Raw genomic sequence first — 27,736 nt, 5'->3', positions numbered from 1 at the left:
CAAATTTTCTACAACAAACATATCCATAAGAAATAAATGCCAGGCCTCGCGCAGCCCCATCCTGTCCCCTCTCCCTGCCAACCCCCCAAGGACATGGGTGACAGAGGCTCAAGGAGCGGGAGAGGGTTCATATTAGCAAAGTTTTACTTCAATGTTTTTTCTGCTCATAAATGACTCTAAAAAAGCCAATATGCAAGAGGCCGACACACGGTCGTCTAAAGGCAACGTCGAGACCGCTGAGAACATCTCTCAGACAAGAGGCTCTGCTCAGAATCTCCCCGGATGGGGGCAAGGGCAGCAGGAGCAGGCGTTTGGGACAGAGGAGCAAATAAACGTTGTCTGAGCTCTGCCATCAGGACTGCGGCCCGGGACACAAGGCGGTGGGTCAGGCTGCCGAGCTGACAGCCCACAACTCCCGAGGCTGCCCCACTGGGCGTGCTGGGGGAAATGCTGAGGTTTCGGGATGGCCCAGGTGCCAGCTGGAGGGGCCCCTGGCCAGCCCCTTCCTCCCACTCCAGCCCCAGGAAGAGCCAAGCTCCCTGCGGGCCGGGCCGGCCCGGGCCCCAGGGTGGGGGCAGCCTCTCGCCCCCACGGCCCCTGCCAAGAGGGCTTTTTGGTGTTACCTGTCATGTAGTGTCAGGTGCTGAGGCCTGGCCGTGAGGGGCAGGCAAGGGTCCCGAGGCGGTGGCCGGGGCTCCCGGGCACCCGCAGCTCTGGGCTGCCCGTACCTTCATGTTTATTTCCAGAGTGTGGTCTGCTCTGGGAGAGGGAGGTGGGGCATGGTGCTGGCCTCCTCGGCCCAGTAGTGTGGGGGTGGGGAAGAGGGCCGGAGCCAGGGCCAGGACCAGGCATCACCAGTAAGAACCAGTGAGGGGCAAACAGGAACCTGCCCTGAAGGTGGCCAGTGGCGGTGGCCCATCTGTAACAGAACCCTGCTCCCAAAGGAGCCCCTCGGGGGCCAGCCCAGCTGGGTGACCCCCCAGGCACACGGGCAGGCCAGGCTGAACCCGGGGCCGCGGCAGGAGACGTGGGGGACAGTGACATGAAACAACAGTGGCGGCAGGGGGGGTGGTGTGAGGCCAGGGCCCAGTGAGGATGCGGGGCGGGCAAGCGCGCGGCCAGGGCCCGGCCCTCAGAAGGTGAAGCAGCGATCCTTGGGGTGGCCCACGCGCTCCAGGTTGGGCAGGCAGGCGTACTGGATCATGGGTGGCGGTCCACACATCAGCACCAGCGGCTCGTCCTCCGGGGGCGGAAGGTGGTCCCGGATCATCTCCTCGTTCACGAAGCCCTGGCTATAGTCCCAGGCTGCGGGGCGGGAGACCAGGGCAGCCCACGTGTGACCGATGACCGCCCATCTGCCCAACAGCCCGGCCCCTGTGCTCCTCTCTTCCATCCACAAACAGTGAAGAACGAGCAGCATGACCGAAGCAAAGCCCCGCCCCGCCCCGGGGCCCCTGCCAGCCCAACTCGCCCAGAACACAAACGCCAGCCCTTCAGGGCGCCCCAACACACTTCACAGCTTGCCAAGCCTTTCACTTCCATTTGGCCTCCATGTGGCCCTCAGACAGGGCGGACAGGCCAGGGGCTACTGATCCCATTTTACAGATGTGGAAACTGAGGCCCAGAGAACCCAGAGTTGAGTTGTCCAAGGTCGCACAATGGGGCAATGGACACGGCTGGATATGAACTCCAGGTCCAAGAGGTCCCCAAGCCAGTGCCCAGCCCCAAGCTGGTCAGGTGACATTCCCTACCGCCAGTGCCTCCAGGAGCCACGCTCTTAACTCTCTCCCCAGCAGGGGGTCGGCCGTGAGAAGCTGTGTCTGGTCCACAGTGTGTCCCCAGGGCCTAGAGAGCCAGGCCTGCAGCTGTTGCTCAGTAAGTAATGAACAAAGGGACGTGTCCCAAAGAAGCAGTCGAGAAGCCTGGAGACAGTGAGGTCACACCTCTTGGCTGCATGACCTTCACATGCATGGCGAAGGTCCAGCACCCGGAGGCTGGCGAAGGCTTTAGTCCACAGGGACCCTCGGAGACTGACCCACCAGGAGAGGCTGCTCGGAGAGGGGACCAGCCAGCCCAGGCGCAAAGGGGGTTAATGGGGACCGTGGGCTGGCAGGGGTCAGACAGGGGCTGTGATGACAGGGGGCTGCGTGGGGGCAGAAGAGAGGAAGGAGATGGACGCCCACTCTGGCCCCAGCTCTGGCTTCCAATCTGCTGGGCAACCGGCACCACTCACCAGCCTGCCTGCCTCGCAGGGTTAGGGTCCGCGTGAGAGAAGGCCTCCCTGTCTTCTTTCGAACGTATTGCTAACCAGCTGACCAGCTCTGGGTGAGCGAGGAGGGGACCCTGGGCTGAAGCTGAGTCCCCTCATGGTTCTTTAATGTTCCGTGGGGCAAACACTACCTGGGGACTGAGGGCACACGCTGGCCTAACGACCCCGTGCCGAGCAGCGCAGCGGGAACTCAGCCCCAGAGGGGCGGACAGACAGAGGGACCTGCCAGATGCCCGCCGCCTGCCCCGTGCTCCCTCCCTCTGAGGAGCCACCACTGGCCACCTCCTGTTCCCACTGTGGGCGCCCAGCCCCACCAGCCTCTGAGCTCTGGCCAATGGGTGGGGTGACCACCCAGGCAGATCCCCTAGCTTGGGTCTGGAGTGGGGAAGAGGGTGGTCAGAGAGAGGCTGCAGGCAGAGGTCCGGGGGCAGGGGGCAGGGCTGGCAGGAGTGCGAGGAGCAGGTGGAAGTGGCAGAGGTGGGGACGGAGGGATGCGGGCTCTCTCAGAGATGCCCAGCGCTCCACCAGGCCTGGCTGAGGCTGGGGGACGGTTTCCTGTCCCCTGAGTCCCTCCAGCCCTAGGCAGCCGATTATCTGGCTTGTCTCTGTTTTTCACAGTCTGAAAGAGCCCGCTAAGCCCTTAACACCAATAGAAACGCAGCTGTGGAGGCCAAGGTCAGGAGGAGGTCACCGAGGGACCTCGTCTAGATGGCTAACGCTCACTGCATCACACCATGTCCACTCTATAGGAGGTCCCATGGGAGGGGCCAAGAGGGTCCCAGCCCATCTCAGGACCAGGAGGAGTCTGCCGTGCTGAGCAATGAGGTATCTTTACCTCATGGACCCTGAGCTAAGAAACTGACCACATCTCCCTTTTCACTTTGGCTGCTGGGAAGCTCAGAGTGATAGGCATGGCCCATCCGTGGCACAGTCCATGTTTTTGTACAAACCTCACTCCTGATTGCATTTTATGGCCCTGCCCTTGTTTTTGTTTCACTCTCATTTTCCATTTGTACCACTCTGACTCACCCTTTGAGTCTCTGTAAGCTGCCTAGAATCCCTTTTGGAACAAGGCAGGGCACAGACAGATAACATTTTTATAGCTGAACAATAGAGCTGAAAGAATTTCGTAAAAAGTAACATGGGACTAAACTGTACGTGCCAGTGTATAAAGTGTGCAGGTATACAAGACATCTCAATTTTACAAGGATTTTCTTCGACAGTATATTTTGCTTTCTACGTGCACTGAAGGCGACTTTGTCGGGGAAACACAGTCAGCTGCATTGGCCACGTGAGCCGGCCCCGCCCCTGCTCCTTCGCTTAGCTCCACAACGGCCGTGGGGCTTGTCCCCATTTTCTTTCTCAGCATCTAGCATGTCAGCTTATACCTGACGGTATAACAACACCTCAACTATTGACTGGTGGGGCAGGGTAATAATAAATGTAAGTGTCAAAGGCTGGGAGATTACCCCAGCAGACTGCTCCCTGGCCGCTAACTGTTCTTGTTAAAGCAGTCCCTAGGAGGCAGCCTTTGGTCTTGTGTTGCCACCATGAGGGGTCAGCATCACCCCCCCCCACCCCCACTGCGGGCAGGGGGCCTTCCTGGCAACCGGGGAGGGGCTCCTGCCAGGCCAGGAGGTCCCCAGGAGGGTCCGGCCGTGGCTAAGGCGCCCATCCCACCACACGATTAGAAACTAGACCCAGAAGAGAGCCAACCCACCTCTCGTGCCCCCTGTGATTGAGACATGGGTGCAAAACAAATGTTCTTTTACCAGAAGGAAAACAGCAGCTGACCCCCGAAGCCGCGCCTGGCCTCCACTCTGACCCCCTTCCCGATCTACTTTGTGCTTCCCAGGCCTCACTTACCACCTGCTCCTCTGCCCTACAATTTACCACCAGACCCACGTCCTATTCATCCTCCCCTCGGCAGACTATCCACTCAGGACCCGGGTGGGCTTCAGAGCACACAGGGTGGAGGGGCCGGCCAGGAGGGGACCTGCCTAGCTCAGATGGGCTGGTCCAGGACAGCCAGTCCCGAACAGGCCTCGGGACACAGCTGTCAGGTCCCTGAATCCGCCCAGGCCCTGGCCTGGCTGTCGGCCCAGGTGGCCCAGGACCTGGCTGCTCAGGGGTGGGCCCAGATGACCCAGCCCATGAGACGGGCGCCCCCAGAGCCCATCTCTCATTTCTGGGGGAACCACATGGCCAAGTCCCCCGGGGACTGCAGGGCTCTGTGAGGAGCAGGAAGCAGAGCAGGATGCACCCACAGGGGTGCTTCAAAAATGTCTGGTTTCTAATGTTTAGAAATTTCCCACGGAAATGCAGGTCCTCAGCTTCCCCTGAGAAGCGGAAAGGCCTGGCCACACAGGGCTGTATCCTGCATAGCAGGACTGCCCGCAGCCGTGAGGGGGCTGCCCCCTCTGGATGGGGTAGCTGCCCTCCAATTCACCACAGTCCCCACCCCTCCCTATAGTCTGTTCTCCCGACCTGGAAGCCAAACACACTCCTATTATCTACCAAGAAGCCTGAGCTGCTGCTTTCCTCACAGTGAAGAAGAAATTCAGGTATTTCTTGTGTCTACATCTACCCAAGGCAGGAGACTGAAGTAGAGTTTAGCTCCCAGAGGGCAACCCTGTTTCACGTTTGGGAGCAGCCTCACTCACTGCCTCCTACGAGACTCTGGCAAACTGCTTAAACACCTGGACAGGCAGAAGGAGGGTAATCATATGTCAGCCCCCTCCCCCCCGGGCTGATGACCAGAGAGAAAACAGCTGCCCTTCAGGCTACAAACTACAAAGTGGGAACAACCAGCCCACCCCCAGCACTGGCCCTGGAAAGCTGCCCCAGACGGAGCCCCAGCCCAAGGGGAGAAGGCCGCCTGCTTTGTCCCGTGGAGAGCAGTGCAGCTGGGGGATGGCCTCGGGCCCTATGGGTTCTGGCCCCAGCTCTGGCACTTTCCAGCTGTGTGACGTGGGGCACTTACTTCCCCTCTCTGATCCCTCCTTCCTCCCTCTCACCCCCATCACAGGGCCACAGTGAGCACCCAAGGAGACCACGTGAGCACAGGGGAGCTGTGGGCTGGTGCCCCCCAAGCCCGGCCGGCCTGGGCGTCCCTCTCTCACCTTCAGGGGCTTTGTCCACCGTGTACCAGAGCTTGAAGCGTGCAGAATGCTCGTTCCTCAGCTCCTCCAGCTCAGGCCGCAGCAGGATGTCCTTCTCGGTCTGGGGGGGGACAGGGCCAAGCTGTCAGGGGGATGGCGGCAGGGACTGCCCTTGGAGACACTCATCATCCCACCCACCCGTGGGCCACCCGCCTAGCCGAGCTTCCAGGAAAGCCGTGCTCCCGCCCTCCGTCCTCCTCCTGCCTGAGGAGCGGATCAAAGCCGCCGCCGAAGAGGGTCACCACAGACGGAGCTAGCAAACGGATGCTGACACGCGCAATACGACAACAGCGGACGAACCAGAAAACAAAATGAAGACGGGGCGCTCGACGGCAGAACAGAAGAGAAAGACGGAAGGAAGTACACCGAACATTAATAAGCGTCCCCCCAGGGGTGGCTGGGGGACTTGGAATAACGAATAGTTCAGTAAAAAGCACCACGGTTCTCCACCCTCATCCCTCGGACAAGTCTTTTCACATTCCGGCGTCTCAGGCTGTACTTCCATCCATCAGGAAATACAGACACTTCCCCCCGGATCACATCTGCCCCTCACGCAGCCATGCCCACACTCACCCCTCTGCATGGCTCACAGCCCCCCACTCTCCGCCCCACGTCTTCACCTGGCCAGCCCCACATGGTCCTGTAGGGCTCAGCCCGGTGTCACTTCCTCCAGGAAGCTTTCCTAGACTCCCCAGGGGGCATCAGTGATCTGCTCCCAACACGCCCCCTCTTTCCATCTCTGACCACAGGCCTTTGCCCTATGTGTTTGCAGGTCACCCACAGACAGGGTTCCTCGGGCTAGTGGGCAGCGTGACTGACCTCGTGGGACTGTTATGAAACTGGGGGCAAAGGAGCTCTGGCAACCAGAAGAGGTCACCAGCTCACGTACCTCTCTGAGCCCCCAGGCTGGGGCAGGGCAGCAGGCAAGCGGAGATGCGCCCTCTCTGCTCCCTAGTGCGGGAGTGGCGCCCACCCCACACGGCCAGCAGCGCCTCAGCACCCTCGGCAAGGGGGACGGCCAGGGGCCGAGTTGCAGCCGTAGGGCGGGCGGGAGAGGACGGGCAGTTCAAAGCCACAGCGATTAATATTCCCCAAGTCCCCACGGCACAGTGGGCGCCATGCTGAGAACAGGAGGGACAGAGACAGCCCGTGCTGTGTCTCCATCCTCACTGGACCCAGGCCTGGCTCCTCGGTGCTCCCCTCCAGGCGGGAAGCACAGGCCACCGCCCCGTCCCAGAGAGGGGTGTCGACAGGGTTTCCCATTTCCAAGGCGGGGCCCAGGGCCCTCCTGCTCCGATGGGGTGAGGACAGGAAGGGCTCAGGTTGGACGAGCTCTGGGGAAAAACCCAGAAAACACGGAAGAAAACAAGAATCACCTGGAGCTCTTCAGCGAGAAGGCCATTAAGATTTCACTGCGTATCTTTCAGATTCCTTTCCCTAATAACAAGGTATACTTTCCCTTTTTTTTAATAAAATAAGATCAAACCATGAATGCCACCTTGCCACCTGCTTTTTTCAGGTAAGAACACAGCAGCCTCCAAGTGCCAACACTTTCCTTACTAGCTGCCCAGCTTGCGCTGGACAAAGGGACCACCTGTCCCCAGCTGGAGGACATTTGTTTCCAACAGAACATCCTCCTTCATAAACAACACCTCTGACCACCCTCCCTGCCCGCCCAATTCCTAAGGATAAATTTAAGGAAGTGGAATTCGCAGTAGAAAATTCCACATGGTCAACGTGTTGACACACGCAGCCAGTTTATTCCCCAGACAGCTCACACCAATTTGCACGCCAGCAGCACGCCCCAGAGGGTCCACCTTCCCACCCGCCTGCCAGCACTCGGTAATGACAGTTTAATCTTTGGCAGTTAGACTGAAGGAGAGTAAATCTCATGCTTTATTTATTTTTTTAATTTTTTTCTTTCTGCTTTATCTCCCCAAACCCCCCCTGTACACAGTTGTATATCTTAGTTGCACGTCCTTCTAGTTGTGGGATGTATTTTTTATTATTAATAGAAAACAAGTTTGTCACTGGCTCCAAATGTATCTTCTCTTCTTAGTTTGTAAAAATTTTTTATATTAAAGATATTTTTTATTGGTGACACACTGTACGCTTTCCCCCCAGTTATTTATCTTTCTGCCTCATTTACAGTGTTTGTTCTTCCAGAGGAGCGTGGCATTTTTAAGCAGATGACGCCATCAGACTTTTCCTCTGCGGGCTGGCTCCCGTGGTGCCTTGATCAGACTGACTGTCCTCATGCATTCATTCAACAACACTTCCAACAAAAATGCTCACCCAGTACTTTCAAAGCTTCATTTTTTGACATGCACATCTTTAACCCAAACTTCATTTCACTATAAAATAAAGTAGGGATCTATTCAGTTTTTCCCAAATGCCTAGAAACTAACCCAAACCTCCTTTTCACCTCTCTCCTGAGGTTTGAGATGTCACCTGCATCACAGGCAAAGTCTCACATATCCTTGGGTCTGTTTCTAGGCCAGCGCTGTTCGCCAGAACTTTCTGCAGTGACAGGAATGTTCCAGTGTTACCCAATACAATAACCACTGGCCGCACGTGGCTATGGAACCCCTGAAGTGTGGCTAGTGAGACTGGGGAAGTGAATTTTAAATTTTACTTAATCTTAATTTCAATGAAACAGCCACATGTTCTAGAATGTTCCAGCACAGTCTAGACTTTGCATTGTGTTACCCAGAAGTGCAGTAAGTCTAGTAAGCCCAGGTCTCGGGTGTGCCTCTAGAACCACATCGTTTTCATCCCTGACACTTTTTAGTCTTAACAGCCAGTGTGCTGATCCTTGTTACTCTTCTTTTTCAAAACTTTCTTGGCTGTGCATGTATACTTTGTCTCCCAGACCATTTTGCATCATTTTGTCATATCAAAGGGGGAAAAATAGCCCACTGGGAATCTGAGTCCTACTTTAGAAAGAACCAGCACCTTTAGAGCGTGGAGTCCCCCGTCCAAGCACCAGGCACATCTCACTGTTGGTCCAGCCTCTCTCGCGCCCTCCTGGAAAGCCTAGCATCCTTTAGGTGGAGGCTGGGGGCTTCCCCGACTTGGTCGCCCACCCTCAGCCCTGCCTGTTTCCGGCTCCACACGGGTCTCTCCAGGAAGAAGGCATGTCTCTGAAATGTTAAGGCCCCCCTCCAAGGCCGAGGTGTGTCTCATGTCTGAATCCTCACAACCATCCAAGAGGCAGGGACCCCATCACCCCACGCGGCAGATGAGGAAATGGAAGGGCTGCAGCCCCAGGGGGGTGGTCCCCCATCAAAGACAGGCACCGAAGTCACTGGAGGGAAGGAGGGAGGGGCCACGACCTGACTGGAGCAAAGCAGCAGTTCTCAGAGTGGCCTGCAGACCCCCGGGGTCCCCGAGACCTTCAGAGGGCCCGTGGGGGTCAAAACGATGGTCACGTGACACTGAGACTGTATTTGCATTTTTCACTCTCGCTCCCCACGGGCGCGTGGCCGAACCTCCAGAGGCTCCGTGACGCGGGATCTGCACCGACCGAACGCAGACACGGAGATGGAAGCTGGCTGCTTCTATCATGCTAACATCACAAAGGTTCGCAAAAATGTAAAATAAAACAACATTTTCTAAAATATAGTTATTTTTCATAACACGTGTTCTGGTTCCACCGCCGCCTGTGAGACAAGGAGGTCCCGGCCTCCCTGGGCCTCCGTGTTCAGAGCCGCAATGCGGGGTGAGTCCACCCCCCGGGGGAACGGGCTGATGGGCACAAAGATGCCCTGTGATGACGACAGAGGGCCGCCGGGCTCCAGAGACCCAGCAAGCACCACCAGCCCGCCCGGCCCACAGCCAGCTGGAACGTCCGGCTCTTCCCACCCACCCCGGGGCCTAGTCGAGGCCACCTCGGTGTCCTCAGGGCAGATTTTGGCAGCTGTGCGGGAGCTGAGGACGCTCCTCCAAGGACCTCAGGCGAGCCCCTCCCCTCTGGACTCAGTCTCCTCAAGGACGGAAGGTGCACAGCCTCAGCCAGGTGGCCCCAGGGCAAGCTGACCTACAGCACATCTGAGGCGCAGGGGACCCGGGTGTGGCCCCCACACTGTTGGGAGGGGTGGGTGTCTCATCTTGGCTTCCTCCCAAAGGGGCGTCACTTTACAAGACCACATATTGAGCCAGGAAACACTGAGCCTGGAAAGACCCATCTGATGACCTTGCTTCATCAGCTCATTCCACAGTGAGGGAGCAAAGCCCAGAGAGGAAAAGTGACTTGTCCAAGGGAACACAGCAGGCCAGGGCAGGCAGGCAGCAGGGATGGGGAGGAGGCCATGCAATCCGCATCAGGGAGACCAGGCCCACCCCTGCCCTAACGCCCCGAGCTCAGACATCTCTCAGCAGCTCATCCACAGGAGTGGCCCCTGTGTCCCCAGGCTGGCCCAGGCCAGCGTTCTTCCCACTGCACTGGTGGGTGCCAGAAGCTGCTTGTGGGGAAGGGCACTCCGAGGTTCTGGGGCAGCAGCCAGGGGAGCAAATCTCAGGGTGGGGGTGCTCCAGGCCTTGCCCTCCCCGCCCCACGGCATCAGGTTGGACGCTCCGGGCTCTGGACCGAAAGGCCGACTCACGCCCGTGGCTGCGAAGGCTGCCCACGCACGGCTCAGAGCAGCCTCGCATTTCGGCCGTCCCAAGCATCTCCAGAGAGCCACACGGACCCTTGAGCAGAGCTGTGCCAGGCCCTGCGCCCCTCTCAGCAGGAACTGGCATGCCCACTGACCTGGTTGGCAAAGAGCAGGTGGCACACGGTGTGGTCGTCCGGGTCCTTCATGATGGCGCGGATCACCTGCAGCATCGGGGTGATGCCTGCAAAACAGTGGCCAACACGCGGACTGAGCACCCGCGGCACACACAGGCCCGGCGCCAGGCAGGCACCCGGGGGGAGAGGCGCCAGGACAGCTGGCCTGGGCTCCAGACCTCGGGGAGCTCACAGTCACTGGTAATCCACGCCCCGTCCCACGCCCTGATGCTGACCCGTGACATCTGCCCGCTGGGGACCCAGCGACGGGCTACGGAGTCCACATACCCGTTCCTCCTGCGATCATGCCGACACACTTCACCGTCTTGATGACGGGGCTGGACTTCTTGTCTGGACGGATGGCAAACTTTCCTGGGGAGAGGAGAAGGGGGGAGGCCCAGCTCTCAAACGGGCCCTGCTTGGGGTCCGACGGGCTGGAGAAACTGCCCCTGCTTCAGGGGTCTGAGAGGCTGGCGGCCACCAGACAACCTCTGCCAGTTGGGGTGAGGGAGAGGATGGGAAGGTGGCGATACCAGGACCAACTCAAACACCGAGGGGAACACCAGGGTGAGGCGTGGGGGGCAGCAGAGAGGCTGGAGAGCAGGCGTGCCAGCTCCACCCTTTGGCTTATGTGTTTTCAGCCAAACAAAGCTGGTCTGTGGGCCAGATCTGGCCCCCAAGGGGAGCCAGTCTGCAGCCTCTACGCTGGCCAGCTTATCCCCTAGACAGCTGGGGAAACTGAGGCCCCAGAGAGGAAGTGGCTCACCCAAAGGAGGCCCCATCCAGACAGCAGTGGAGTCGGGACCTGCAGCCAGCGCCCCCCACGCCTGCTGCGTCCCCAAGGGATTCCAACCCGAATCACCTTTGCCCTGGTAGACCAGCAGCCCGTTCGGGCCCCGGAACTCAATGGTGTCTCCGATCTTCATGTTTTCCAGGTACTGGGACATCTTCCCTCCAGCGGGAAACTTAGGATGGGTGTCTTTGAAGTAAACCTGCAAGACACACCCACGGTCCTCAGCCACCGGTTCCAGGGCCGACGGGTAGGCTCTGGGCCACCGCGGGAAGGAAGCGCCTCCTTCTCCAGAGTGCCCCATCCACCATGGAAACTTACACTTCTGTGTCCCGTCCCCCCAAGAGTCTGCCCTCCCCGAACACCGCCTTGGAACACAAAGCGTCAGCCTGGTGCGCGAGGGACCCAAGGGCTGGATGTGTTAATGTTCCACCAAGAACCGTCTCCAATGGGAGACTCCAACACTGTGAGCGCAGCAAAGGCTGCGGAAGTTGGTTCAGCCACACCCCTCCAGTGGATGTCCCATTCTTTCCATTTTGTGCTGCCATAAACACGCTGCTCTTGGAACAACTCCCTTCCCTGTGCCCTTTGGGATTCCAGCTTTGGAAAAAGGGAAGTGCTGCAAGCCTCTTCCAAAGGGACGGGCAGACGGAGGGGGAGCAGCTCCCTGCCTCCCAGGGCTGGGAGGGCTGCACTGGGGGCATCTGTGCTGGGCCTCGAAGGGCAGGCAGATTGATGGGCAGAGACGGGGGAAGGTGCTGGGAGGGACGGAGTGTGCGAAGGCCAGGCGGCCGGGGGCAGGGTCGGTGGGGGGGACAAGCGGGGAGCTCATTGTGGCTACAGCACAGGGGAGGTGCCTGTGTGTAAGGGGGAAGCGGGGAGAGGGAGAGGCGGGCAGAGCACACCATGCCCCAGGCCAGGACTCTGACCTTTATCCAGAGCCAATGGGGGGCAGCAAGGTCTCCAAGCCAGGAGGGGCCTGGTCATCGTGAGTTTTTTATTCTCTCCTTGAATCCCCACCCACCTCCTCCAGATCTGGCTGGAGCGAGTGCAGCAAGAACAGGGGCTCAACTCTCACCACCTGCCCTTTGCTTCTGGACAAAGCCGCCACCTTATGGGTCCTCCAGGGCCCTGCCTGGCCCCCGACCTCTCCCACCCCTCGTCCCCTCGAGCCCCATCCCCTAGAGCCAGGGCCCCTCGGCCGCCTCAGTCTTCAAGGCTCCTTCTGACCTAAGGGCCTCTGCACCTGGAAGGGCCTTCCCCTCCCTCTCCAACTGGCCAATGGTTCCTCAGCTGCCGGCTCTCACCTCACCACAGCCTGCTCAGGGGAGCAGCTCTTGTCACCGCACCCCTGCCCAGCGCTGGTGCCAGTTCCAGGTGCTCAGTACCCTGGAGCAGGCACTGACCTTTGTGCGACATGCGTTCACTATCCACTCTCCAGCCAAAGACAGGCTCCCAAGGCCTGGCCTGGGCACCCAGCATGGGGCCTAAATGACACCAAGCTAAGAAGCGACCGACAGGCCCAGCTCCCTTCCTGCCCTCACAGACCCAGCACCTGCCCCAGGACCCTATTAGCTTCAGTGGGGGTCTCTGCCTCTTTCCCTCCCCCAAAGAAGGGCCCAGAGAGGGGGCCCTGGGGGCCCAAGCAGTGGAGTTAGGACTGTAAGCCTGGTCCCCAGGGGCACAGAGCCAGGGTGGCCGTGGGGGTTTGGGCCTTGCCTGGGGACGGTCTCCAACACCCCAGGCCCAGGGTCAGGGCTGGTGCACACGTGTTGGACATGTAATCAGAGAATTTGGATGGCTGCTGTGAAGCCTGTGTGTCTAATTTTCATAAAAGTGTCCCGGGCTGCAGTTGTCATTTCTCCATCCGCCCAGCATGATGTTTTCTAAGATCCTTGCTGGCTGTGCTGTGTCTCTCTGGTCTGTTGCTTCTAAGGGCTGCATCTTGTCCATGGCATGCACCCACCCCCAACCATAACGGATCCCAGGAGGCCCCTCGCCCCCGCTCCCCAGACAACACCCTTGGAGCTCCTCACACTGCTCGCCCTCTGGGCCTGGGGATGTTTCTCAGGGAAACCAGCTCAGAAAAGGACGCATAGGGTCACAGAGACCCTGCAGCTCAATGGAGTGGCGCGGGCTGCCCCAGGCCATGGTGCAGGCGCCCAGCTTCCTGGGCCATGCCGGTCGGAGCGGGAGTGAGCCCTGCACGAGCCAGTTGGCCTCCCAGCTCCTCTTCTGCAGGGGACCCGCCCTCAGCCCGAACCCCAGGCCCTGCCCTCTGCCGAGGCCCCGACACTGGGCTTTTGCTGGTAGACTGCGATTTGCCATTCACTCAGAGACCAGGCACAAGCGAGCATGGGACCTTCAGAGACCAGGTTGTGGGGTGCGTGGGCCCACGGGGACTGGGCTGTGACGTGGTCACCCCTGCCCCCGAGGCCTCACCTTGATGACCAGGTCCACGAAGCCCTTGTCATCATCGCTGGAGACGGGCGTGTAGGGCCGAATGACCAGGTTTCCATCGATTCGAGCCGAGAGGTAGATGTGCTGGCCTGCAGGAGGCGAGGGGTGACTGGGCCACGGGCTATCTCTGCAGGGTCCACGGGGTCCTGTCAACCCTCTGCCCTGTGCCCCGCCAGCACTCAAAGCCTGGCCTGGCCTCAGCTCCCACCGCACCCCCGTCCCCGACAGGGACTCCCATCCCATCCCAGCTTCCTGCCTTCAATCCTTGGTCATGCTGGTGCCACTGCCCAGGACACCAGGACGCTTCCCTTCTCATTCTGACACTTACCCTCAAAGGCCCAGAGTGGCTGCCACCTCCTCCTTGAAGCCTTCCCTGCTCTCCCTAGTTGAAGCACAAAGGCCCCCCCTCTCTGAGCTAGCCCCTAGCTCCATTTGGGCTGGGTCAGGGTCACACTCACCGACGGGGAGGCCCAGGATGTGCTGGGGCGACGGCAGGGCAAAGCGAAACCGCCGGGTGTCATGGCTGACGATCTGCAATGAGGCCCGAGCTGTCAGAGGGCACCCAGGGCAGAGGGGCCACCAGACCTCAGAGTCCCCACCCGTCCCCAGTGCCCCGGAGTGTCGTAGAGAAAAGTGACGCTGACTCCACATGTGGATGTAAAACCTGCACACGCTAGGTGTGCCTCTGCTCTTGCTGGCCCAGAGAGGGCCAGTGACCTACCCAGGGCCACAGAGCAATGTGGTCAGAATGGGGAGTGAACTCAGGATCCCAAAGGAAAGATGCCAGACAGCACAGAAAATTTCAGAAGTGGGAGGGAGGGATCCACCACTGCCATCAGCTTGACCAGCAGCCTTGGGTGGACACTTGGGGACTGGGCTGGCAGGCTAGGGGCAGAGCTGGGATGAGGCCCCATGTGCCCAGGCCTGGGACTCCAGAGCAGGGCTCTAGAAGTCACTACACTGAAAGGCCTGAGAAGCAGGGCACTGTGACTCTCGCTGGGCTGCACGAGGCGTGAGGCGTGGCAGCCTCCACTGCTGAGACGTCCTGGGCCTGGCCGCGGCCGAGAGCCCAAAGCCAGGCCTCTAGCCTGTATGGAGTGGGCACCCTGACGTGGTCAATGGGTGGGAGGGTGGGGCCGTTTCCCGTCCCGGGTGGAGCAGCGGCTGGTTAAGAGCCAGGGTGGGCTAAGGAAGGAGCCAAGACTTAGGCCCCCAAATCCCCACGAGGCATCTTAAACTGAGGTCAGGGGAGGCCGGTGTTGGGCAGCGAGCTGTGGTCAGAGCTGGGAGCCGAACCCAGTGCCCTGACTCCTGACCTGGCCCCAGCAGGCCCCTCTGGGGTCTCCCCTGCACCTAGGTGCAGCCGGTGCGGGTATGGAGGGGCCTTCAGAAGGCAGGCACTGTGCACAGCACAGGAGGACCTGCAAGGTTCACTGCTGGACAGCGTTATCACTTGGAGGAGGGATAACAGACTTCTCCAACGGGACCGGGCATCACTGTGAACGTTGCCGAAGTGTGAGAGCAGAGGCAGGTGGCCTGGATCTCCGGAAAGACAGCGCCCAGCCACTACTCAGGACACAGGGCTTGCTAGTGGCCAGCAGGCCTGTCCCAACAGCCCAGGACGGCAGCTGCCTCCTCTGGAAGCCTTTGCATTCTGGGCACACAGAGCCCCAAGGCCTCCTGGGAGTGGATTCCAGGATTATGGACGGGTCTGGGGCTCAAGGTCAGAAACCCACAGGCTGGACAATTTTTGGAGGAAGAACAGAAATGAAGGAAAGACACTCATAAGTACTGTGCCAGATAAGTCCCAGCAGCGCCCAGCGGATGGCCTGGGGTCACACCTGTGCGGGGCCCACGTGGAGCCAGCATCCAGGAGGCTGCTGGCAGTGACAATCCGAGTCGGAGACGCTCAGAACTTCGGGCAGACCCTGCGGACCACCTGGTCCAGTCCAGTTCAGAGATGCAGGGCAGGTGGCAGGGGCCCCTCCCTGTGCCAGTGGTGGAGCACAGCGGAAGTACTAAAAAGCAGGCCCACCTGCTGACCCCACAAAGCCACCCCTGGGCTCAAGGGCAGGGGGTCAAAGATTTAACTGCGAGCACATTTGCCACATGCTCCAAGGGGCCTGGAGGGTCCACTGTGGGACATCCCTATGATGAAATACTAGACAGTCATCAAAAATAATGCAGCAGCTTTGGGGGGCCGGCCCGGTGGTGCAGCGGTTAAGTTCGCACGTTCCGCTTCAGCAGCCCGGGGTTCACTGGTTTGGATCCCGGGTACAGACAGGGCACCACTTGGCAAGCCATGCTGTGGTAGGCATCCCACATAGAAAGTGGAGGAAGATGGGCATGGATGTTAGCTCAGGGCCAATCTTCCTCAGCAAAAAGAATAGGATTGGCAGCAGTTAGCTCAGGGCTAATCTTCCTCAAAAAAAAAAAATATATATATATATAAATAAATAAATAAAAATAATGATGCAGCTTTGGGTTAGACATGAAGAGCTGTCCATGTTGTGTGGCCGGGTAAAAAAATCCGGTTATCAAGAAAGAGAAGCTATAGACCCCTGAACCTCACACGTCATGTAAACACGAATGGGACACCCAGAAAGGGCTCACGCTGACGGGGTGAGGGACCCTCCACACAGGGGGATGGGAGGGAACATTCATGCTTCACAGACAGAATTTTTATAGTGGGCACAGATAAATCACACATTACTGCTGGAATTAAATACCAATAACAACAGAGAAAAAGAACTTTTAAAAAGGAAAAGGATGCAAAACATTATGATCTCATTACAGGAAAAGAAAATTGGGTATAAATCATATTGAAAGGATTAAGCGTGGTCTCCTCTGGGAAGCGGTGATTTCTTTTTTGGCCTCAGCCCAGTTTTTGACTTTTCTATGAACTCCTGGTACAATTACAGACACACATCCCACCAGTTGCAGGAAGCCCTGGCTCTGAGCCGGGGAGACTCGAGACTCGCGTGGAGCCCGGGTGGGGACTCGGGCAGGCGACTTGCTCTGCTCCATGACTCAGTTTTCCCTGTCACACCCCTCCAGAGGCAGCTGCGAGTGGCCAGAAATAGCACAGGGAGGGGCTGTGAAGAGGGAGAGTACCGGAGGTCAGAGGAGGGAGAGGACGGGTTAAAATCAGGATCAGAGGTCTGAAAAGGACAAGTGCCAAGCAAGGGGGCAGGAGCGAGCCTCTGGGCCGGGGCAGCCGGAGCCCCACGGGCAACTGCACAGATGCAGAGGACGTGCAGGCCCTATAAACGCCAGGCCCAGAGTAGATGACCTGGGGTTGGGGTAGGGGGTCCCTTATCTTCAGGGATGGCACTGGGGACCACCAGGAGGTCTGGGCCTGAGTCCTGGTTCCACTCCTAAGTCACATGTGACCTCAAATGCCCCTAACTCCTCTCTTGCCCTCTGTTTTCCCATCTGCTAAATGGGCATTGGACCCTAAAGTCCAGAGAGGTGCCCCCCCCCGACCTCCTGTGGGCTAGTGAGTGTGGTTCAGAGAACGGGCTCTGTGGTCAGAGATCTGGGTTCCAATCCCTCTGCCACTTACTGGGAGCCTTAGAAAGAGGTATCACCTCGCTTTCCCCATCTGCAAAATGGGCAGATGATAGGACCTACTTCAGAGGGAAACCCCGCCCTGACCACATAGTAGATGCCAGGCTGGCAAGGGGAAAGGTGTGCCTCTGGGGGCCACCTCTGTGACCCCACGAGGCCCCAGCACTCACCTCCTTGTCGATGAGCCGCAGCGGGTACTTGATGTCCGGGTTCTCGAGGGTGATGGCCGGCCTGGAGCGCTGGAACAGCTTCATGAGCAGACTGTAGAGGAACCAGACCGGGGAGAGGACCACGTGGCCCAACTGAAATGACAGGGACAGACGCACGAGGTCAGCACACGCACAGCGAGGGGCCTGCCACCTGCCCTTCCCCCAAACACACCAGTTGGTTCACACCTCCAGGCTGTCCCCTCTGCCGAAAAGGCTCTCTCCCCACCGTCCTCATCCTGGGAACCCCATTTTGGCACTGGCTGGGAGAAGCTACAAAAACGAGACTCATGAAACCCATCACTACATGACTGAGTTGTTGGAAAAGCTCCATTTCCCCTGAGGAACAGGGACAAAGAAGGGGCTGGCCCAGTGGCATAGGAGTTGGGTTTGTGCGCTGTGCTTTGGCGGCCGGGGGTTCGCCGGTTCGGATCCTGGGCATGGACCCACATGTTGCTTATCAAGCCATGCTGTGGTAGGCATCCCACATATAAAATAGAGGAAGCTTGGCACAGATGTTAGCTCACAGGGCCAATCTTCCTTAGCAAAAAGAGGAGGATTGGCGGCAGATGTTAGCTAAGGGTCAATCTTCCTGAAAAAAAAAGAAAGAAAGAAAGAAAGAAAGCTACATAACTGAGTACATGTCCCTTTTCACTTTGGCTGCCAGGAAACTCAGAGTAAATGTCATGAATAATGATGTTTAATCTTGAGCACTGTGTATCCGTGCTCCCTGCCTTCCTTCCTTTAGTCAATCTCCAAGGCTCTATTAAGTGATGTCAAGTGTTAGCTCTATTTAGACAAACAAACCCCTGAGCCCTGAGGTTCTGCCTCTAGGCATGACAGGCAGCTAAGGCACTGAGCTGGGCACTGGGAAGCTCTGCTCCTTGCTGGCTGTGTGACCCTGGGCAAGTCCCTTCCCCTCTCTGAACTGAACTAGACCAGGTGATCGGCAAGGTCCCCCGAAGCTGAGCCCTGCACAAGTGTTAACCCCTCAACAGCCCTATGAGGTAGGCACTGCCATCACCACCACTTTATAGAAGAGGCAACAGCTCAGAGAGGTGAAGCAACTCACCTGTGGTCACACAGCCAGCAGGTGGGGAGCTGTGATTGGAACCTGAGTCCACCTGCCTCCCCAGTCATGCTCTCAAACCTCAGGCCCATGCTCAGCCTCCTGTGTGGCCCTGAGACACCCTCCTTGCCAGCCCCTGCCCCCACATCTCAGCCTCACAAAGACCCTAAGAGGTGGTCTGGATTTTTTAAAAACAGAGAAGACCCGAATCCCATGGCCAGAGCTCCTTGCTTAGGGTGCCCCCGGAGAGGACGCCCTTGCAAAGAAAGACCACCAGCCTTCTGCCCTTTCTAGCTGTTTCTGTCCCTGAGCAAAACCCTCAGCCTCTCTGAGCTGTTCCCCAGCTGTGAAATGGGGACCGTAAGCCACACGCCCTGGGGCGTGAAGACGGACAAAGGCCATGAGAGCGCCTAACCCAGGCTGGGCCCCAGCAGCCCCGACCCCACAGGGTACCTGACACTCGGCAGCTACCCCGTGGCCACGCGGAAGTCAGGCCCGGGCAGCCTCCACTATCTGGACGACACGTGAGACCGGGAAGAAAACAGGAATGGCCTCAAGACGGCTCGGCACAAGCCTACAGTGGAGACCCCGCAGACCCCCACCCCAACCTGCGAGCAGCACAGGAGAGGGGCCCCCCGACACTGCGCACTCCCGACGCGATGCCAGAAGGGCTGCGCTGCCTGGGGGCTTCTTCAGGAGCACACGACCTGCCTCTAGCCACGAGGAAAGACGGAGGGCCATTCTCGAGGAACACAGCCACGACAACCCCAAAGTGTCAACGCCACCAGAAACAACAGAAGGTCAGCAAACTGGCCCAGAACAAAGGAGGCTCTGGTGGGCTGAATGGGGGCCCCTCAAGACATGTCCACGCAGGTCCTGGGAATGTGACCTGACTTGGAAAAGGGTCTTTGCAGACACACTTACACCAAGGATCTTGAGACGAGATCATCCTGGGTTACCCAGGTGGGCCCCAAATCCCACAAGAGGCCTTACAAGAGAGGAGAGGGGACAGAGGCGACCGCCATGCAGAGACAGAGGCAGAGGCTACAGCGGTGTGGCCACAAGCCAAGGAGGCCGAGGACTGCCGTCAGCCACCAGAAGCGGGAAGAGCCAGGGAGGACCGTCCCCTAGACGTCCAGAGAGCGCCACCTGCCCACACCTTGACCCAGACTTCCGGCCCCCAGACCCGTGAGAGAATCAACTCCGCTGTTTTACGCCACCGAGTTCATGGTAATTTTTACGCAGCTCTAGGACACTAACACACAGGCCACAGAGACAGAGCAAGTGAATGCAGCGTGTGGTTGTGGATCAGACCCTGGGCCAGGAAAAAACCAGCTACAAAGGACGATACCGAGACAAGTGGGGAAACACCAACTCAGGGCCGTGGGCTAGCCAACGGCGCTTATCACCACCCCTTTCCGGATCTGCTCGTTGTCCTGCAGTTGGGCAAAGAACGTTGTTGTTCTTAGGAGACGGACACTTAAGTACTTAGGGGCCAAAGGGCATCGTATGTGTAACTTACTCTTAAATAGTTGAGAAAAATTTTTTTAATATACAAACACAAATAATAAAGAAATATAGTAAATGTTGACATTTGGTCCATCTGGGTGAAGAGTATACAAGAGCTCTTTACACATTCTTGCAACTTCATTGTAAGTTTGAAATTATTTCAAAATAAAGTGAGGAGGAGGAGCCCACACTGGTGGTTCAAATAGCAAGGTTGAGAATGAAAAGTTCACACAGAACATTGGTTCTCAAAAACTGGTTCCCAAGAAGCTTGTCTACTACCCTGCCTACCATACTTCCCTTGACTTTAGTTCTCTCAGCAGACGACCACGTATGTTCTTCTTATCACAACCCTACAAGTTCCCCTTTTTGCCTTGGCTGCCAGGAAGCTCAGAGCCAAGTTCCTTGCTTGCACAGGGCCCTTTGTGCTTCCTTTGTGGGCCTCTTGAGGTAATGTATTCTGCAGAACACAGACCTGGAAGGTGCCCCTGCCCTATTCAGGGCTGGGTGAGATGACCCTCACCTCTCAACGCCCAGCCCTGCTGCTCTCCTCTTCCTGGAAGTCCTGCCAGGACGTCCCACTCTCTATCAAACTGAGGAGGGCCCTCTGGCTGAGATCTGAGGCCTCTCTGAGCCTAGATGTTCTCATCTATAGAAGGAAGGTGAGAGTCACTGTCCACCACCTCCCAGAGGAGCTGGCACGTGAGATGAGACGGAGAGGGCTGGGTCACACGGGGTCTATAGCCCGGGGAATGTGTGTGCCCATGCAGGAGCTTCCCTCCCACCTCGTGGGGATCCTACCACCCGGAGATGCAACACCCAAGTGACAGAGGGCAGAGGCACCAGGATGCCATGCCAGGCCTGGCCTCTGCCCCCGAAACCAGCCCAGCAGCTTCCAGTTCCCCCGCTCTGGCTGTGGTTACAGGCCCTTTGTTGGGCTCAGAACAATGTGCCTCTCTTCCAGGCAGGGCCTCCGCCGGGTGCAGCCAAGGCCTCGCCTCTTGGGCCCCCAGTATGTGACCGATGGGTCTGAAGAGAAGGCCCACAGGAGCCGGCCCAGTGCAGCCCCCCAGCCCAGGGCCACACAGCAGGGGTCTCTGGCCTCCTGCCTCTGTAACCAGCACCTGCCAAGTTCTGGGCACCATGTGGCATTTCACCCATCCTGGATCTCATTTCAGGCCCTGGATGCCAGCCCTGGGCTGCAAAGGCTGGGCCAGCTCCCCACGCCTAGTCACGGCCAACAAGGAACGGCAGGCCCCGGAGCAGAAGCCACAGGAGGGCAGGGGACCCGTGTGTCTCCCCACTACTGCATCCCCAGCACTCAGAGCAGGGACCTTCAACAAATGCTTATGGACAAATCAGTGAGGGGACAACAAGCCCCCAGACTCTAGTCTCTCTCTGATTCTTTATTTTGTCTGGAAGTTTCAAGAACCAGGGCAAGAGGCGAGATCCCTCCGGGGTGAGGGTGGGGCCTGGCTCATCCTGTCCGTCTTAACCCATGGCCCTCCACAGAGCACAGGCCACAGGCAGAGGCAGGCTAGCAACCTGGCTTCCGGGCTGTTTCCCTACCTGCTGGGCACCCCTGCCTCCCAGAGGTGTGTGTGTGGGGGGGGGGGGGGGGTGGAGCCACTGCTGGAAGGAGCTGCTCACGTGGGCAGCTGATAAATGCAGTGGCCTTTCTTCCAGCCCCTCCTCCCAACAACACGGCTAGGCAGAGAAGGTACAGCCTCTCTGCTCGTATTATCTCCCGTAATCCTCAAGCCTGGGAGCCAGGAGCTGTTACACCCCCATTTCAGGTGAGGAAACCGAGGCTTGGGTGACAGACCGGGCCCAAGGGCCAAGATTTGAACCCAGGAATAGAGTCTGTGCACTGAGCCACGGTCCCATGCTGCCTCTCTGCGCCCGTGGACACCATCTGGCCATGGAGAGAGCAGAGGGGCCTTTGTATATGTACAAATTGCTATCTGGGGAGCAGCTGTGGGTAGACCCTCACTGTCAGTCAGTCCTTCAGGCCACAAACCCCAGTGGGCGCACCTGGGCCAGGGCCCATGCTGGGTGTGGGGGACACAGGCCAGCGGTCCCCGCCCCTGAGGAGCTCGAGCCAGGAGGGGAGACAGACCCAGGCAGAGCAAAGGGTGTACACACGGCCAGGTGCAGTGGGGGAAGGAAGGCTTCGTCTGCACAAAGTCAGAGGCTTTCCCAGACTCTCGGGGGGAGGATGCCCTCTTCCCACGACTTGGGGATGGGGTGGCTCTGCTCGCCCTCCCAGTCCACAGCACCACTCCCACCCCTGCAAGCAGTGGACCGAGTAAACAGGAGGCAGATGGCTGAGGCCAAGGCCTCGCCCCAGCTCCTCCTCAGCTGTGCGGCTCGTGTACACACACACGACCTCACCCCAGCCACCCAGGGGGTCTAGGGGACAGCTGTCTCCCAGGCCTTGATCTGCTGCCCGTCCTCTGCGCCACCAGGGAACCCACCCCCTGCCTTTCCTCGCCTCTGATAACACAGGAGCAGACGGAGACGGGTTCCAGGGTCCCAGGGTGTCTCCAGAAAGCCCCCAGCTCTCCCAGCACAGCTGAGGGGCTAGGGAGCCCTGCTCCTCCCCACAGGGCACCCTGCCCAGCTGCTCACCCTCTGGAGCTCCCCACTGGGACCTGGCACAGGCTCTGCCTAGGTCAGGTGCAGGGGGGCAGAGGGACCTGCCAGGACCCCCCAGCTGGAAGGCCTGGCCCCCCAGGTACAGCTGCCTGTGTTGAGGCTTACCTGCTCGCCGCCCTCCCTCCAGCTGTCCCACTGGGATCTGAGCGTCCACCTCCCTCCTGGTCCCCTTCTCCGGAAGTGGGAGGAAGTGGGAGGGAGTGGAGGAAGTTCTGCAACGGGGGGCTCCTGGCTTGGAACCGTGGGGGAAGGGAAGCTGGGAGGAGGGGCAGGTGGACAGCAGAGCTGCCCTCTGCAGGGGAGACACGGCCCTGCTTCCAGGGGCTGGGGATCCAGGCCGTGGACTGGGCACGGGGCTGCCAGGGGTTGTGGGAAAGCCCTGGACTCTACCTGTGATGGTGACAGCCTGTCAGGGCCCAGAGCCACTCACAGCTGCGCTGCGGGCACGGGAGCCAGAGTCCAGAATGGCCCGCCAAGCCCCCAACGCTCCCTCCAGGTGGCTGGCAGACTCAAGCGCCAAGCTGTTGGTGGGCCCCAGGGAGTGTGGGAAGAGGCGTCCCTCGGAGCCTGCACGCCCCAGATAAGAATCCTTGTGCCCGGAGGCAAGCCAGCCTCCCGCAGACCGCAGGGAGCACCTACACCAGGAGGCCCGGCTGGGTCTGTTACGGGGTCGCGGGATCCCAGCAGGGCCCACAGAAAAGGGGCATTCCCGGCCCACCCCTTGGACTGTGGAGGCCAGGGAGTTGGTGAAGGTCTCCCGCCTCCCAGACAGGGCTCTGCCCCTCACAGAGGGCCGCAAGGGCCCGGGCTGCTCAGCAAACACGTACGGAGCAGCCACATGCTGGGGACGCAGTGACAAACCCAATCCACGGGGCTAGAAGGTAAGAAGTGTGGGAAAATCAGCGTGGGAAAACAGTGCAGGGGTGGGGGTCAGGGGGTCAAGCACTGAAGGAGGAAGGCAATCGCTGGGAAGGCGGTCATGACTTTACACCAAGGCTGGGGTGATGCCCACAGGTTCACCCCAGGCAAGGCTGCCCCTTGGTCAGAACGTCCCCCAGAGTCCTGGGCTGGGCCACACGTTCGCGTTTGCGAACAAACAGCCAGGCCCTGGGGCCTTTGGCCTCGTCCCGAGGAGGAGCCTCACAGAGGCAGAGGGGGGAGGCAGGTGCCCTGCACGTCCCGGGCGCCTGGGGTGGACGTGGAGGTGGAGGTGAGGAGGAGGCAAGAGGCCCTGGGCCTAGTCCTCCCAGTGCCAGCCCTCCCCACGCCCAGCCAGCACCAGGGGACCAGAGTCGGGGCTGGGGGCTGCCCTCTGGCTACAGCCTCCAGGCGGAGCATAAGCCTCCAGCCCCACCCTGTGGCTTTTGAGAAACTGGACGGAGGAGGTGGGCCTAGGGGGGAGGGGGGGCGGCCCTGGGGAGGACCCAAAAGTGACAACATGACAGTGGATTCTGGAGCCCCACAAGTTCAGGCTCGGCCAGCTGCAGAACTGTGGCCAAGTCTGAGTTGCATTTCACCTGCAAAACGGGGCGAAGGGCAGCTGCCTGGCAAGGTGTCAGCTTAAGAGTGCGGCCCCGGACAGCCGCAGCCTGGCGCTGGGACACGCCAGCACTGACAGGGCCCCGGCTGCCGCCTGGCTCAAAGGGGCATGAAAACCCCACCATCGAACGACACCACACACGCACACACTCCCACATTCTCACACTCACAGGTACTCCCACACAATCTCGCTCAGTCTCACATCCTCACTCAACACACATACACACTAACACACTCATACTCACTCATACTCTCATGCACACTCACACTTCACATATCCACAGTCACACACCCTTGCACTCTCACAACCTCATATGCATTCACACACACATGCACATTTCACTCACTCACACTGGCTCGGACACACTCACAAGCCACATCCACTCGCTCTCCCTCGCACACGCTGTCACACACAAGCTTTCCTGATCACGCTCTCACACTCACTCACGCTCACACCCCTGCGCTCTCTCGGCCGGGACCGGGGGCGGGGCGCCGCATGCCCGTGCGCCCCGGCGGCCGCCTCCCGCACGCCCCGCGGGCAGGACGGCTGCGCAGCGGCGACAGAGGCCAGGGCGTGAATCCCGGCGCCCGCGGGGCACGCCCGGCCCGGAGAGCGGGACGGCGGGCGGGGTGGGGTCGGGTCCCGCGCCCCCCGCGCTCCCCTGCGCCCGGGTCCCCTGCGCCCCCGCCGCCTACCGTGCTCAGCTGAGCCCCCATGGTGCCGCCGCGCTGCGCTCGCTCCCCGCCGCCGCCGCCGCCGCCGCCGCACCCAGGCCCGCCCCCCGCACGTCACCCGGAGGAGGGCGGGGCCCGAGCGGCCAGTCGGCGTGCGCCGGGGCGGAGGCCGAGCCGCTTCCGCCCGGGAAATGCAGCTGGGGGGTCCCGCGCCTGGCAGGTGACCCTGGGCGCTCGCTAGATGCGCCCTGAGTGGGGGCCCGCGGGCAGTGTCGCCCCAGGAGCCCGCGGCTGGACTCCGGCCCTCTTTGTGGCCTCCGGTGGGATGCTGGCCCCTTCTGGGCCTCGTTTACCACCATAAAGGGAAGAAGAGAGCGCCCTCCAGCCATGGGATGTAAAATAAAATCCGGAAACTTCGCTGCAGCCGCGCCTGGCCTGACCTCAAATCGCTTTGTTGAGCTCGTTGCTGCGCCCCCACAAGGTCTTCTTGTTCCTGAAGCTGCTCAGCTTGGTCCCATCTCCAGGCCTTTGAACATGTCCTTCCCTGTCTCTGGAATACTGTCCCCAGCTGCCTGAGGGCCAGCCCTTGCTTAGTGTTTGGGTATCAGGTCAAACGTCCCCTCTTCAGAGCCTGCCGTGACCCCCTCTCCAGGCCGCCCCCCCGTGGTCTTCCTGATGAGGATCAAGGCTGCCCCAGGGAGAGAAGCCCAAGGCGTCCTGCCCCACAGACCGATCTGCATCATCCTCCGGGAAGCATAGGACGTCCTGACCTGATCCGACCTGATTCATATCCAAAGTTATAGGACCGCCCAATAACCCAGACCCCACCTGCACTGATACCATTTTAATGACTTTTTTACGTGATCTTTCTTTTGTCTTGTAAAGAAATAACTCACATACCTATGCCTTATAAATTTAGCCCTACTCTCAACCCGTGTTTGCAGCTCTTCACTGCCCACGGGCCCTGTCCCCATGCTCCTCCATGCTAGTCTCTGAGTAAAGGAGCTCTACTACCAGACCTTGAGAGTCCAAGAAATCTTTCTTTCGCTTCCTTGGCTCGCCGAGCCCACATCATTTCTTCTGGGGGCCTGTACTGGGATCTTGCTTCACTGGCTTGTGAGCTAAAGTTCTGGTAAGTGCACTTTTCTTCCTTGTGCCTTCCTCTTTTTCAAGGATAGAGCTAAAAGCACTTCTTCATCGAGAACCTTCTCGGACAGCTGTGTGAATCCACGTTTGCTGCCCATGGCTACTCTATGGGGCGAAACATGGCATCAGCCCAAAGAGAATTAGTGCCTTAAGCCCGAGGGTGATGAAGAATGAATTTATCCATTCCTTCCTAATCCTGTCTCTAATATATAAATTTTACATGGGCACCGGTCCACCACTTAAGTCATTAGATGGTCGCCAATCTCCAAGACTCCCGTGGCAGGCTTCTTTTCCTAAGGCTGGATTGGGATCCCTCTCTCTGGCTCCTGACCACACTCTGAGACATGGGAAAGTCCCAATCAGGACTCCGGTTCAAGGAAAGTAGCAAACTCTAACCTTCGGTTGAGTATGGGAACCCCTTCTTGGGAGAATGGCTCCAGGACGCAATTGGGTAGAATGTCCCCCAGACCTGCAGAAAATTCTTCACTGTTTTTCTCTATTCTTCTTTTATTTCTGGGACCATTCACCAGGCACCTATTACTGCCAGGCATAATAGGGAAGATATACAGGGATGCAATGCAGGGGACACCCTGTCACCCCTTGCTATAGGAACCCCACAGGAGGACCAATGGGTAGGATGCTGCCCTAGGCTCAGGGGGGATTTCAAGGTAATGGACCCTTTTCTTTTGTCTCTCTTAAAGTTACAGTGACCATTTTGGGTTCCTTTTGAGCTTTGCAACCGAGAAACAAAGACATCTTTAAAGAGTCAAAGGCTGCACCCCTGGGAGCCCCCACTCTGATTTCTGGGCCTGATCCCCCGGCAACCCTAACTTGGGTGCCCTCTCTTTGCAGTTGACTCGTTGAGTATTTTGGGCGCCTAGTGAGTCAGTTGTGCAGATAGGAGACCTGTGATTTATTCTGCGAACTGTCCTGCTGGGTTTGTGTGACCCTTGATAACCCTTGGGAAGAGGCCATGAGGGCGAGGCCTGATCTCTTCTTTTCCTTTCTTTGTCTGTCTCGTTTGTCATCTCCTCTGTTGTCACCAAGTTGAGGTTAAGGTCAGGCTGGACCTGAGCAGAACCTGGACCTTCTGTAAAATTGAAAACTTGGGGGGGCTGGCCCCGTGGCCGAGTGGTTAAGTTCGCGCGCTCCGCTGCAGGCGGCCCAGTGTTTCGTTAGTTCGAATCCTGGGCGCGGACATGGCACTGCTCATCAGACCACGCTGAGGCAGCGTCCCACATGCCACAACTAGAAGAACCCACAACGAAGAATACACAACTATGTACCGGGGGGCTTTGGGGAGAAAAAGGAAAAAATAAAATCTTTAAAAAAAAAAAATTGAAAACTTGAAACCCTTTTGCCAGGGACTTAACTCTCAACCCTGGTGCTGGGAGCCCCAGCCCCCAGCCAGCTCTAGGCCTTTGCCTCTTGCCTCCCTGGCTCGCCTTGTGCTGGCTCAGGGACTAAGTGCCCGGGCTGAGCGGGATTTGACTAAATCTTTTAACTATATTGATGGCTGCAGTCGGGCTCTGCACCCTTCTCCAGCAGCTGTCAGTTGGACACTGGCTTTACTGCCATGGGGAACACCCCAAGCATACCCAGAGACTCACCCGTTGGGTGCATTTTAACTAATTGGAAACACTTTCAATTGGATGGGTTATGCCCTAGAAACTGCATCATGGAGAAAACTTGAGGGGTTTCTCTGTGCCTTAGTGATGTCGTTGGACAGGTAGATCAACCTAGAATGTCATTTGAGTTGCAACCCAGTTTCTGAGCAATCAACAGCAACCGTCCTCGGGAAATCCTTGTAAGGCTGGAAAAGCAGCTCTAGAGGTGGTTCCGCTTCCACCCATTTCCCTTCTCTCAGAGAGCTTGCAAATCCTCTGGGGACTACCTAGCCCATCACTAATTCCTAA

General features: G+C 58.7%; 1 protein-coding gene across 2 annotated transcripts; it reads right to left on the bottom strand.

The window, feature by feature from the left end:
• Positions 1 to 126: 126 nt before the first annotated feature.
• Positions 127 to 27,736, bottom strand: CYB5R3 (cytochrome b5 reductase 3). Of its 2 annotated transcripts, none has more exons than XM_044778405.2 (9): positions 24,696 to 27,736; positions 17,192 to 17,323; positions 13,910 to 13,982; positions 13,434 to 13,540; positions 11,064 to 11,193; positions 10,490 to 10,573; positions 10,184 to 10,269; positions 5,392 to 5,491; positions 127 to 1,305 (listed from the first exon to the last, which is right to left on the bottom strand). In XM_044778405.2, the coding sequence occupies exons 1-9, from the start codon at positions 24,714 to 24,716 to the stop codon at positions 1,133 to 1,135; spliced, it is 906 nt and encodes a 301-aa protein (XP_044634340.1). In that variant the 5' UTR covers positions 24,717 to 27,736; the 3' UTR covers positions 127 to 1,132. The 2 variants fall into 2 exon arrangements, with proteins under 2 accessions (XP_044634340.1, XP_070362878.1); XM_070506777.1 differs by lacking the exon at positions 24,696 to 27,736 and adding an exon at positions 22,566 to 23,260.

This window comes from Equus asinus, chromosome 4 (assembly GCF_041296235.1).
Source record: "Equus asinus isolate D_3611 breed Donkey chromosome 4, EquAss-T2T_v2, whole genome shotgun sequence".
Lineage (NCBI taxonomy): Eukaryota > Metazoa > Chordata > Mammalia > Perissodactyla > Equidae > Equus > Equus asinus.
This window is presented reverse-complemented; position numbering and strand designations above follow the sequence as displayed.